General features: G+C 40.3%; 1 protein-coding gene across 2 annotated transcripts in view; it reads left to right on the forward strand.

Annotated features, from left to right (window-relative positions):
• Positions 1 to 14,656, forward strand: part of KLHL2 (kelch like family member 2) — a 123,502-nt gene that overhangs the window by 50,407 nt on the left and 58,439 nt on the right. For both annotated transcript variants that reach the window (XM_019521745.1, XM_019521746.1), the window contains one exon: positions 7,365 to 7,527. In XM_019521745.1, coding sequence (XP_019377290.1) covers positions 7,365 to 7,527 — 163 coding nt within the window. The remainder of the gene's footprint in view (positions 1 to 7,364; positions 7,528 to 14,656) is intronic.

Consider the following 14,656-nt stretch of genomic DNA (forward strand, 5'->3'; position numbering starts at 1 on the left):
GGGTGGGGGAGGGAGGGGAGGGTTTGGATGAAATAAAAATGGAAAATATTTTGGTTTCTGTCAGTGAAAAGTTTAGTGGTATGTTCAGATTTCATTTCTGGCTTTTTTTTTTTTTTTAACACAGCTACAGCTGGGCACAGCTACTCCCTGTAGCCTGGGGCTGGAGCTACTTGGAAGTGGTGCTGGGGCTTAACCTGTGCCTGTGTCAGCTAGGGATGGTGGTGGGAGCAGATTTCTTCTTCCAGTGCCTGCCCCCAACTAGTGGGGGGACACCTAGGGTAGTGGTGGTGGGGGAGATCTGGCAAGAAGCAGGTGCAGGAAGAAGAAACCTTGTCCCCTGCTGCTGCTGTCCCCTGCTGAGCCTGGCAACCCATACAGCTGCAGCCTGTACCTGGAGTGGGGCAGGAGAAGCTCTAGGGTTCCTCCTGTGCCTGGTCAACCAGGCATGGGACAGCCATGACAGTAGTGGTAAGAGGACTGCACCAGTACTCATGCCCCCGCCACTTCCTCTGATGCATGTCCAGTGGTGCCTACAGTTTATTCAGTAGCCTAGTACAGTATTCTTGGCTAGGTCTTCCTCAGTCCCTTTGATGACAATTTTGTTTATGATACTTGAGTATTCAATAAAGCAATGATTGAAACCTCCCAGGGTTGGCTCTGACAGCCAGACTTAATCATTTGCTTTCTGTCTGGGATTGAGAGACTAACCGTGGAGTACCCTATAGCAGGGTTGGCCAACCTGCAGCTGTGGAGCCACATACGGCTCTTCAGAAGCGAATATGCGGCTCCTTGAATCTTTGCACAAGCACACGATGTGATGTAATGACTGTGGAAGCTGGTCATCTTTTCATGTCTTTAAATGTACTATAGTGTTGTGCAAGTATGTTTGATAGCAGTCTATACTAGTATAATATTAATGGGAATGTGTAATTTAATTGGATTGATTATCAGTGTGAATGTGTATTTTCCACCCACTTAATTTAGCTGTTCTTCAGTTGCACTACAGGTTTCTCTGTAAAATAAGACCTTAAATTGGAAGTGGCTAGTACCTGTTAACTAGCCCCAACCCAGTATTAATTTCTTCTTTTGTCTAGACATAATCTAACTGGTTGCAATGCAGGTGGCTTTTTCCATCTTTTATGTAAGAGAAATATTAACCTATATTTTAGGCTTAGTGAAGAAGCAGTTTTTTAGTTGTTGACAAAACATCAAAAGTTCAAAGGAAAAATAGTTTCTTCTATTTCTAGGAATCATTTTACGGTGTTTTCTTGTATATTAATGTAACTAGTGTGCTTATCTCTGCAGTGGGTCTCATTTCAGTGGTATGGGAGTAATCTGAGCACATTTTCCTTTTGAAAAACCAAATCAAGCTTTTTTTGATACGTTGGAAGAATTTCCTGGCAATAAACCATATGTCTTTTATTGCTCATAATGCTATTAACATTGTCACTTCCAAGTCTTTGCTATGCCTGTGAAACATACGGATCTTGGGGATTGAGGTTAAAGCACCTACCTACTGTTGAGAATATTTAGCTGGACTAATGAGTTCAGAAGATCAAAAGTACTCCTAAAGATTTCGTCAGGAGAAGTCTGGAAACTGGAATCTGTGAAAAATTCTGTGTTGATTTTTATTGTTCGCATGTGGTGCAGTCTTCTAATCCAGCAGGCAGTCACTATTCATTCAACTGGATGCTGACTTCAAAGCCTTGTCTGTCTTCAGGGTGCGAATTCAGTATTCTCATTCATAGGCATCTCTGTGACTGAGGCCTGTGACCCTGCATTTGGTCACTTGTGTGTTTGGCTGTGTAAGATTACTCTTCTAATCTACTTTTTCCCTACTGTTGCAGATGCAGATTTGTCTTCTGCGTATAGCAATGCAAGGAAAGATGTCATGTGTCTATTTTTAGGCATCCATCATATTAATTATTTGTGTTGGCATTTTTCAGGTAAAATGGCAAACAAAGTGAGGCTATTATGTTTCTTTCTTTTTTTTTTAAAGCTCTTTTTTGTGCAAGGTATTTAAGTGTATAGAAAAGCTAATTTCTGGGATAAAATGCTGCCAGGAAATGAGAGGAATTTTGAGCTGCAAAAACAAATCTTGTTTCCCACCGTTGTCATGTTTTCTTTTGTCCTTTTCTATGCGAGAGGCAATCTAAATGTCTGGGGTAGGGGAACCCACAGTATTAAGTCTTTTGTTTCTGCATCTGTTGTTCAGATAACATTTGTAACAAAGGTTAAAATAGAAGCAAGGACACTCCAGCCTCTGGCCATGTGGAAGAGCAAGGCAGGCTGCAGGAGCAAGAGGTTGTGTCAGATGTCACTGCCAAGAGGTGCCCTTCTGTGGCCCTGCAGTTACTCCTGAATTCTTGCTTGACATACAAAACTGCAGCAATTATGGGGCCAGAAAAGGGTTAACTTGGCTCTTGGCAGTGACAGCACTGTTGGAGCAGTGTCCTGTTCTGCTTCCCTGGCCTGGAGGCTCCTCTGTAGGGAGCAGAGATTAGAGCAGCACACAGGTAGGGGGTAGGGCCTAAGTTGTGGCATGCCTGCCAAAAAGGTTGGCCACCACTGCTGTAGCATGTAGGGAGTCTTAGTAATACAAACTAATAATGCCAAGTGATGGAGTCCAGGTGGATGGATTTAAATTAGCAAGCAGCAACCTAGATTTAAATATTGATCTTTCTTTGCATTACTTCCCTAAAGTAGTGTTGATATGTCATTGGTTTATATAAGACACATCAAATTAGAGCTCAATAGATGATTTACAGTAAGTTGGCACTAAATATAGTGCATTTTACCAGGATCTAATTAACATTCAGAGTCTTAACTTTTGTTTTATGTTAGAAAATGGTAAACTTAATTTACTAATCAGATTAATTATTTCACTAATTATTTGTGGTGCGTTACTATTTGGATGAAAATCTGAATTCTATTAAGATTGTAACCCCCCCTCCCTCAGCACTTTTAAACTATTCTTAAACTAAATAAAATTACATTAAATATGCTGGGTATAAAAACCTCCAACCTTTATAACAATGTTTTGTGTTTTAAAACCTTCGCTTATAAGCAGAAGAATTTAGTGAATTGAACAGATTTGCTTCTGGTCCTCATCCCTCAGGATTTTGGAATTGATGCATGTCATCCTCTTACAAATACTGTATAGGTTGGGAGACAAACTGTCCTGCTGCTTCAGCTCCCATTGGTTGCTTAACTTTGCATAAATATGCTCAGCTAAACTGAAACAAAGAAAATATTCTCTGCACCTGTAAAAGAGATTTTGGTTCCAACAACATGTTTAGCATTTCAGCAGGCTCTGGTTCCAGCTCCTTAGGGACTTTTAATTTAAAAAAACAAAAAAAAACATCCTATTTCTTTCATGCCAGCTGGGGTGTTCATGATGCCAATATTTCTTGCAGGGGTGGGGCAGCACAATATGCGTAAGGATTTGCTCAGTCTAGCACCTTTTTAGTTAAACCTTGTTTCGTGACCAGAAACAAAGTAATAGCTGATAATAACAAATTTAGGGAACAAGTCTTGCAGAGGCATTTCCCAGGCTCATCTCTCATTCATAGTCCACAGAGCCAGACTGCTTTAAATTAAAAAAAAGGAAAGGGAAAAAAGCTTTCTCTGTAGCAGAGAAACATCCCCAGTGAGGTTTCTTCATTGGAGAATCAATAGTGAAAGAATTTCATGATAGGAGATAGAAACAAGATATTACATACTAGTGAAGGCAACTGGGTATGTGGTACGAATATATAACAGGAACTGGAAATTGGACTTGTGAGTTGATCCGTCTGATTGGGTAGTATCAGGACAGGTATGGTGCCTCTAACTGGGGATGAAAAGAGTGTCTCATTTTAAATAATTTCAGCTGACTTGAAGAACATTAGAAGGAAGACTGTCACTGTAAAATGAAGCATTTAGGAGTGAGAGTTAAAGGGAGTGGACCAGGTAATCTTCATCAATGATCTTTGATTAGGAAGTCCAACATTCAAATAATCCACCCTGACTTTATATCAATTCCAAGTCTTACCTGTGCTACTTCAAGCTGAAAAATACGTGTAAAGTTTCTCCATCATTGTTTACAATGATACCTTGTAATCATGGAAGCTGGTTAAAAACGAAGCGCAAATAGAAGAAATTGTTTTCCTTTACAATTAATTGGGAAGTTACTCACCATTATCACTTGCCTTTTTGGAGCAATTTGTTGTTAAAGGAATAAAAAGGGAACGCTACAATGCCCTCTACTGGTCTGTTCCCACAACAGCATTGTGCATGGAAGACTAGAAAGACTGGCAATGAGAGGAGCAAGTACTGAGCAGTGAGCTTCCTTCTGACTATTTTTAATATACCTGTAGTCATAAGACTCTTTTTTTTAACCTGTATCCTCCATCTCCAGATTCAGTGATGTGAATACTTATAAGTTACCCCTTTTTGATAGTTACCTATATAAAAAAGCATTTAAAAATGTACGATGACTTCATAGCCTTAGGGCCAGTAGTTCTACAGGTGCAAAATTACAAATAGCTATGCATTATCAGAGTTTCTGTTGCTTAGTAACAAGAGCTAAGCTTGTAAATCTAACTGGATAAATTTGATTTATTTTAGTTTTTTTTCTTTCTTGCAGTTTATACAGAACATATTGACATTTACATGCATTTTGTTTTCTATTTAGCTGATATGCTTTAGAGTCTTTTATTCTGGACATCCGTTGATATCTCTTTGGTCACCTTGCTCGTAGCATTTGTTTTCTGCTGGGGTGAACAGGCATGCATTCTGGTATGAATATTTGTGCAAGCAAGTTTTAAATTTGTTCTGACATTGAAATCTATAATTCTCTAAATTTTTTAGTATGGCGATTTTCCCTTTTTTATGGAAACTCATTTTTAAATGTTGAGTTTTCAGAGAATGACTTGCTCATCTCTACTTGTAACATAAATAAAATTGCAGACTAAACCCTGATCCTGCAAGTATTTTAGACGTGTGCGTAGCTCAGGGAAACTACTCTTATTTAAAAAAAAATTTGAAAAGCATATACATAAATGCTTACAAGGTCTAAGTTCCAAATGTCACAGAATCTTCACACTTGTATATATTGTGACAATTAAAATAAAATTGGCTCATTGCAGTCTTTTAATCTAGTGATTAGTGAACCTTCCTAAGGAAGCTGGGATATGCAGTTTTAGATGATGATTAATGTGAAGATCTTTTTCCTTATTTACTATTTTAATTAGATTCAGTAGTTTATTTTTTTGCATGAATATCATTGAAAGAGCTGTTGATTTCTTTGTTATTTTTGAAAGACTGTGCTTAGCAACTGTGTATGTGTGGGTTTTTTCTTTTTTTTTTTTCTTCTTCCTTTTTAACTGTTGATAGTTTCATAGATGTTAGGATTGGAAGGGACCTATTAGATCATCGAGTCTGACCCCCTGCCCCGGGCAGGAAAGAGTGCTGGGGTCACATGACCCCAGCAAGGTGTCTGTCCAATCTCCTTTTAAATTCCTCCAAGGAAGGGGACAGTACCACCTCCCTTGGAAGCGTATTCCATGTTTCGGCAACCCTCACTGTAAAGAATTTTTTCCTGATGTCCAGTCTGAATTTGCTCTCTTTCAGTTTGTGGCCATTATTTCTAGTTATCCCAGTGTTGCATAGAGGGGAAGTATCACCTCCCCGGACCTGCTTGTGATGCACCTACTTACTAAAGAAAGGGTGTGGTTAGCTTTACTTATTACCACATCACACTGGTGACTTGTGTTCATTTTGGAGCTGATTATGACTCCGAGATCCCTTTCTGCAGTTGTGCTACTTAGATTGGTCCCTCCCAGGCTATAGGGGTGTTGATGATTTTTCCTCCCCAGGTGCAACACATGACACTTATCCTTGTTAAACTGCATCCTATTCTGTTCCGCCCACTTCCCCAGCCTGTCCAAATCAGCCTGGATTCGCTCCCTGCCCTCTAGTTTGTTTACCTCCCCTCATAGTTTGGTGTCGTCAGCAAACTTGGACAAGGTGCTTTCTACTCCCTCATCCAAGTCACTAATGAAGATATTGAATAGTACCGGTCCCAGGACAGAGCTTGGGCTGTGTAATAATCTATGTTGCAACTGTTTATTTATAAGAATTGGGTGTAACACTGTCAAACGCCTTTTTAAAATCTAAGTAAATAATATCTACCTCTATTCGTTCATCCAAGCGTTTTGTAACCCGGTCATAAAATGAAACCAGGTTAGTCAGGCAGGATCTGCCTGCTGTGAACCCATGCTGATTGCCCCTTAGCATTATTTTACCCACTGGTCCTCCACAAATGTGATTCTTAACAATTTTCTCCAAGGTTTTGCCAAGGCTAGAGGTGAGGATAACCAGCCTGTAGTTACCTGGTTCCTCCTTCCTCCCCTTCTTGAAAATAGGGACCACACTGGCCCTTTTCCAATCCTCCGGGACCTGTCTTGAGTGCCACGAGTACTCAAAGAGTTGTGCCAGCGGATCAGCTATGACTCCAGCTAATTCCCTAAGTACCCTAAGATGAGGATCTTTAATAATCTTTAAGAATTGATCATCTTTAAATTGGGCTATACTGCGATCCTACTCTTTATTTTCAACCTGAAGTGATAGGCTTAGGATTTAAAATATGATAGCTGAAGCAATTACATTGATGCATAGTTCTTAGGGTTATTACTGATGGTGAAGAAATTAATAAATTTCTGGTAAAATGAGTTTTAGGCAATGGACAGGTGTTCAATTGTAGCTCTGCAAATTTCTGATGAACTTGCAGCTCTGTGAAAATGTGGCAAGGGGTGGGAGGTTATAGGCACTCTAGCTCCTTTGCTGAAAATCACCTGGGGAAGAGGAGGTGGCTGTCAATGATTAGTTGGCAGTGGCTGAAAAGCAGCAGCTGCCAAAGGAGATGGAGACCTCCATCTTCTTGCTTCTGCCAGCCCTGAAAGTGCTGCTGTTAGAACCCCAGCTCTTGCCAGGCCTTTGCAGTGCTGGTGGGAATTTCCTCTTTCTAAACCTTCACCCTACCCTGTCTTCGTCCCTTCCCCCGTCATCTTGCCTGCCAACTCTACCTGTTGTGATCAGCAGAGAGAGAAAGTGGGGGCGGAGGCATTAGGGTTAAGATGAGGGAATTCTTGAGACCCTGCCACTTCAGCAGTCCCAGGACTGTTTAGGGGGTAGCATGACTACAATGTCATTGTGGATGAAAATGAATTAATACTTCCCTCTCTCTCCCCCGCCCCCAACCCCTATAGTTGTGATACTTTTCCAGTCTCCTGCTTAGTGTTAAATTTATTAGGATATTTTGGACTGATCTAAATCGGAGTACAAATTCATATAGAGTATTAACCAGTTTTTGTTTCTCATAGGTTCTTCTCCCAGCAGCTGGTCTGTTACAGTTGCAGGATGTGAAGAGGACTTGCTGTGAATTTTTGGAATCCCAGCTTCATCCGATAAACTGCTTGGGGATTCGTGCATTCGCAGACATGCACGCATGCACAGATCTGTTGAACAAGGCCAACATGTATGCAGGCAAGTAGTGCATCTTCTCAGGTATATGTTTGTACCAAGATACTTTCTCTACTTGCTACTGAAGGCTAATTTTAGCCATGATAAAATGTAATGTAATTTAATATCAGAGAGTCGTCTGGCCAAAATGTTCATTATGTTCATTATCTGTTCAAAATGTTCATTTCCATTTTGGCCCTTAACCACTCTATGGGGAAGTGCATCTTCATGTTCTGTAATCTTGATAGCTAGGAGCCAAGAAACTAATAACTAGATGTTGTTCATAGTTATAATAATGAGTAATGTATGGGAATCTGTTTCGGGGTGGCGTAGCATGAAAATATAGTGCCAACAGAAATGTATTTAAAATTTCAATCATCTTTGAAACAATTAGTGAGTACATGGCTATGTTGCAGGTGTGCTTGTTACTGCTCTTTTTGAATTTGCTGCCACAAGTGAAATGCTTAAATGTATTGTGGAAGAACATGCGGGACGTTCCACATAGTCTGTGTCTTGCTGGTAACTCTCAAGTGACATAAAAGTAATAAGAGGAAGTGAGACATACAGTGCACTGACTGGATGTTGTGCTGTATTTCTTTTTCCAAAACCCTGTCTGGCATGCTTCAAGTTTGAACTTCTGCTGCAGAGTACCTGGAGAGCCCATTTTCTAGCTGATTATAATATTCACTACTGCAAGAGACAAGCTATCTACCTATTCCCGTCTATCTGTGAAGAACATTGGCCTGATCATGGTGTTTCTCTGAGCTGTTTAGAAGTTATCATTCAGCTTTCTGCATTTTCCTGATTCTAATTTTTATCATGAGTTAATTGAAGATGGACTTTTTTAAACTTCAGCAGTGGAAAGTTGTCAAAGCTGTGGAAAGTTGTCAAAGCTTGATAGAACTTTCATTCTAAAATGAGGTTCTCATGCCATTTCACTAAATACAAATCCCATTTTGGATTACAGTAAAGATAACAGGAATGGTTGTATGCAAGATGTATAAAGTAACTATTCTGTTCTAATTGCCTCTGGTGAAGACATCAGCTGGAGTACTGTATCCTGTTTAGGGAACTACATTTTAAGGAAGATGTAAACAAAGTGGAAGGAATCTAACAGGCTTAGAAAACAACCAGTGAGAGAAGGCTGAAGGAATGAGTTTGCTTAGGAAAGAGAAGACAGAGAAGACACGTTGGGAGACTTAACATATGGAAGATTGCTTATAACAGGGAAGAGGGTGATCAGTTTTTCTCGAATGAAGCAGTAGCTAGGGATGTTGTGGGATCCCCTTCATGAATGTTTTAAGAACAGCTTAGAAACTTTTCTATTAGGGGAAAGTCTAGCTATACTTGTTTCAGTACTGGGAGTTGGACTAGATCAGCGGCCAGAACCTTTTTCAGGTTGAGGGTAAGAATGACTCAGCTTGGGGCAGAGGTGGGTGGGGGTTAGGACTCGCCCATTGTCACGGGTTTTCCCTGCCGCAGGGAGTTGTTCTAAGGGCACTTTTTTACCTTGCATGTTTTCCTGATGCTATGAAGTTTAGTAATTGTCAGAATTGCATTATAGAACATGGAAAAAAGATGTCCTAAAAATATAATTTAACCTTGCAATACATTTTATAGAACCAAACAATTCTGGTAAAACAGAGACTTGTCTAGTTGGGGTAAGGCATCTCCCCTTGCTTACTACTTCAGCATATTGAGGCCTTGATACCAGATTTGGGCCAGAAGACAGAAATAACCAATAGCTAAATAAAAGAAGGGTTGATATGTCCTTGTCTGGATTCCAGCTTATTAGTCAGAATGGTAATGCGATTTGAGTATAGTGCTATGCTTTAATTGTATCCAAATACTAGTGAATACTAAAATAGATTTGAAATGTTTCCAAAACTATATGTTACAGTGTCATGTGTTGCAGGTGACTTGCTAGTGTACCTCTTTATCTGAAATTTTAGCTGTCTGCGCAGTCATGCATTGCTTACTGTCTTTTCAGTATTTTTTTGCACATTGGATCAATGTATCTGAGTTAGTTTCCACCTAAATACTGTATCTTTCACCTTCTACACCACTTTCCTCTATATCTGACAACATCTGTGTTCTCCTTGTCATTCAGGTTTCAGTGTTCTCCTGGTCAAAAACTTAATATCTTTTAACTCCTCATGGATACAAGGTCCTACAAAGTTCTGTTTGTTCAGTTTGTTCTTCTGCGTGTTATCGCCTTTTTCTCCGTGTAATGACCATCTCCACACCTCTTATGTTACCTACCCCACCTTCTTTGCAGCACTAAACTTGCTACTTACAATGTTACCTTCCTCCTCCTGCTCAGATGATAGTACAATTTCATTGTTCCTTCTTGTACTTCAAGCTCCTTGTCCTCACCTTTTAAAGTTCAGCATAATTCTGCCCCCATTTATATCTTTCCCTTCATATTTTCTGACTCCCATTTTCTTTTCATCTTGGCTTTATTTTTAGACTGTCTTCCTTCTCTCCATATCCTGACCGTCCCTCAGCCTTGGGCCCACATCAGAGTGTTGATGGTGCCTGGGCAACCCAGGCAGGTGTTCCCGGGGCTTCAGAGGCCTCATCCTGGAGTACTTGCCCAGGGCAGCCAGAGGCAGCTGCAGGCTGACTATGCTGTCCTGTCATAAACCTAATAGACATCTGCCACAATGCAGTGACACAAATTGATACCACCTGTGTTGCGGCCACAAATTTTGGGCCTTTGTGGTGCATCGAGAAGTATGGATGTCTGCTTGTTTGTTTGCTTGGCCTTTGTCTCCCCATAAATATTTTTATGATGAGACAGGGCAAACATCTGTTTCAGCCCTCAGATATTCAGAATCAAATGGCAAAATTTAATTGCTTGGAGACAAAGTACTCACCTCTGCCATAAGACTTCCTCAAGGGAGAATGTTAATAGGTATTGTTTTGTTTTGATTCATTGTTAGGTTGGAATGTAGGCAGTATTACGGTGGATCTCCGTTAAATCGGCAGAAGTCAGGGTAGATTTGCATCTTAGACTAAATCAGAGATGCGAAAGCTTTTGTGAACCCAGGCTCACTTCATTAGATGCTGGGAAAGGATATGGACAGAGCAGTATATTGAATAGTGTGGTTTGAATACAAAAGACAAGGAAAGCAGAGGAGGCAGGAGGGAGCACTGCAAGGAAAGGCAAATACATATCAAACTCAAAGAGACAAAGGGCTCCAAAAAGCTAATTCAGGTAATGGAATACGAGTCTGTAGACTCTGTTTATACCGTATTTAACACAGCCCAGTCTGAATGATTTCTTTTTCCGCAATTTTGCATTCAGGTTTGTTTTTACTGAGCACAGGAGCTCTGAGGTCAGCAATGGCATGTCCAGGGAGGTTATAGTGTTCTTCCACAGGCTTGCGGGTCTTTCTGGAAATGACATCAGATTACTGGTCATTCATTCTTACATGTAGGGGCTGCCCTGTCTCAGTTAAATAGGTCTTATTTTTCCTTCTTGCCAGAAAAGTCCATCCTATTAATCTTTTCCACCTAGATGTCCCAGCTATGGTCTTAAGTATGAATTTAGATATTAAATAAAATACTTAAAGGTATTGTTAGACCCCAACCTCCATGTGGTGACCAATGACTAGGAAGATGATCCAATTGCTCATAAATCCTGTTACTCATTAGCCAGAGCAAGCAGGGAGCAAATGCTACTTGCACACATTACTCGCAAAAGCTTTATTTAGAATGGAGACAGCTTTGGGGAAAGGTCCCAAAAAAACTAACAAACTGGGGACATGCCCTGAACATTAGTTCTTTTTACATTTTATACACCTTGGTTCATACATATTAATATTTGTTCCACCTCTGTCCCTCCTTTTGTTCCACCCATTTCTCCTCCCATCTCAAGTTCTGCCTCTGTTTACTGCTTACTTCATTAGCATGGGCTCGCCTATGCAGTTCCTTCATTTACATGCCTCTACTAAGAGCGTACACGTAAGACTTTGATTTCTGCTTCTCTCAGTCGCTTGCTGGTTCTTTCTGGTTTCTTGCTGACTCCTTCATCTCCAAGGTCTTGGTTCTACCTTATCTCCTGACAATAGCTGGTAGACTTCATCTTGTTCTCCTTGCACAGGGAATCATGCATCTTGCACACTATCCTGTTGTTAGAAAACTGCTTGCTTAAGCATTTGCATAGTTACTTTTTTTAATATATCATCCTGCCTTGTGATCAGCAGCTTTTGCTGACACAGAGGAAAAAGCCTTTATTCAGCTGCACACCCAGTGCTCCCCAAAATCTAAATAGTGTCACCCTAACAGGTATATTTTCCTTTTTACCTTGTAAAGTGTTTTTTTCATAGAAACTGTTACGTGAGACTGAAAGGCGGACACTGGAGTGTGTGCCTGGGACACTGATCACTTATAGTGAACCTAATGGGGTGAACAGTTGTTAGGCCTCCTAAGGTGACCAGAGCCTTTCTTAATTATCTCTGATGGAGGTGGGTTTTGGGGCTGGGAATGCACATAGGACTACAACCCGCCCTCATGCACCCTATAATGGAACTATTGTGGAGACTCGGGAAGGTTTATAAATATATTGTAAAATCACAAATACAACAAAAATAAGAACATTAACGAGTAGGAATAGTGCACCTGTTATATACACTGGTTTGACTGTAACACTATAAGCAAGACTGCCAAAGAGGGCAGTAGCAGGCAGAGTCAGGGCCTTCTCAAGGCTCACTGAACCACTGTGACAACCAAGCCCTCAGTCTTTTCCACACAGTGTACTCAGACTGACAGTGAGGGGAAGGTTGATATTTGTCAACTCCAACTGATGATTGAGGTCCCAGATGAGTACAGGTAAGTCTCCAATCAAGTAGTCCAAATAATCCAGTAAGTCACCCTTCATACACTCTGTTGCAAGCAATACAAACTCAACCAAGCCCTCTCAAAATCAATCATCAATCAGTAAACCAACCAACTCAATCATGCACAGTATGCCATCACCACAGTTGTCTTAGTCTTCAACTCGCATATACCAGTCATTCCCAGTCACACGCCCAAAATCCTCACAAGATTTATTTTATACCAGCAAAGTCACTGCGCTTGTCAGTCATCCTTCAATCAATCATGTACATGTGCACACGACACTCATAATATGGTGCACCCAGCACTCGGGTGTAACACACAGCACTGCATTGAACCAAAGAGGCTACTGGGCATGCTCCCAGATGGTAAATGGGTCATTGACATCATCAAGGTGGAAAGTTCAGCTGTTCCAGAGCCTTCCCATCTCTAACCAATGTGCACAGGCCTAGGAGGGAAATCCATAATAGACTCTCTGTCCAACATGACCTTTCAAAGGAACGGAGTCTGGCTCCACTCAGACTTTTTGACATGTGTCCCAGAAAAATTTGGGATTCCATAGTGCGCACTTTGTTGAAGAAGCTTTACTTAATTTGCACATCTGACTGAATAAAGACTTCAAGTACCCTACTATAAAATTTCTAGGAGGTTAATTTAGCCTTTTGCTTTTGGGCTTACATAATTCTAACTTACTCTTTTTTCCCAAAATGTTATTCCTACCTATTTTTGACCTTTCTCATGAAAAGAAGCAATACCAGCAATGTAGAATTATGGTTAGGTGTATTTTAAGTATCACATTTCCTTTGAATTCACATGCTGTGAATTTTAATGAATGGTGTTTTTCTAAGCCAATTGCATAGAATTGGCAGAGTATCTTGAATCTGGACATATTTTGAAACTTTAAAGTAACTTTCAGCAGAGATTGAGGTGATTAGACTGAGTGGCCATTCCAGCATAAGAGTTAAGTGCATTGCTAAACTAATTTGAAAAGTGTATACTGGACTGGATTGTACTTAATTTGTGGATTGATACCTGGATAGTGCTGGAATCTGAAATCTATCACTTGTTTGTAAGCATGGAACGGACTTCAAAATGCATCTCTTGGATCGTTAGTGTGTATTACTTGAAAACGTGACACTTAAAGGACACATTTAGAAGAGTGTTTTTTGTAATTCTGTTTTGAGTAGTAACTTCTGTTGCTATGATTCAGTTCTTGTTGCTGCGACTTTCATAGTATATGTTCCAGAATGCAGTTATTTTAACAAAAAACTGTCAAATCAAACTTGATTTACCTGCAAGACAGGTACTCCTCAGTTAACTTCATCCTGGTTAACATTGTTTCATTATTACATTGCTGATCCATTACAGAACACACTCGTTTAAAATTGTGCAATGTTGGTTGTAATGTTGTTTGGCTGCTGCCTACTAGTAGGTAACTACTGTGACTTAATTGGATTTGCTTAACATCATTTCACTTAAAGTTGCATTTTTCAAGAATGTAACTATGACGTTAAGCAAGGAGTAGCTGTACTTTGACAGAACGTAAGAGTTTGGTCCTTTTGATCAAAGGCGCTTACTGCTTAATCACTGTATTGTGGAGGTCTTCCACAAAGCTTTTGACAAACACAATTTTAGTAATTTAAAGACTAATGTACTCTTCATCTGCTTTGACTAAGAATAGAAAATTCAAATCTGTGGCTTTCAAAAGAACGGGTTTCCAAAATGAAGAAAAAAATTGAAGGTGAAATTGTGGTGGGATGGGTTTCTATCTGGGTTCTTACCGGTCTGTCCAGGACCTATTCAGGGAAGATTTCACAGTGGCATGTTGGTAAAATGATCTGTTTCTTTCCAGGAGACTTGGGAAGTTAAACAAAGACATACTTTTGTGCTAATGTATGATCAGGCTCATGTTTTCATTCAGCTGAGGCAACCTGGGCACAACTTTCACCAAAGCCCAATACCAGTGATTTTGATCTGACTCTCTACATGGTAAATGTGATCTAGGTCAGTGGTTCTCGAGCTTTTTGTACCAGGACCCATCTGTACATAGCAATGGCCAGTCCCAACCCAGCGCCTCTCACTCCTGACCTGCTGCCCAGGTCTCCAGTTTGTGGGGCAGAGGGCTGGGGCTGGGGTGGGGCATGGGAGCTCCATGCTTCAGTTTCCCCATCTGTAAAATGGGAATAATGGGTATTTTGCAAAGTACTTGACAATCTACTGATGAAGTGGTATATACGCCTTTCTACTCAGTAAAACTTATCCTAACTTTCATAGTGAGTTTCTATGTTCCTGTAAGGAAAACTTTAACTCT

This window comes from Gavialis gangeticus, unplaced genomic scaffold, assembly GCF_001723915.1.
Source record: "Gavialis gangeticus isolate Ggan-Ray unplaced genomic scaffold, GavGan_comp1, whole genome shotgun sequence".
In the NCBI taxonomy this organism is placed as follows: domain Eukaryota; kingdom Metazoa; phylum Chordata; order Crocodylia; family Gavialidae; genus Gavialis; species Gavialis gangeticus.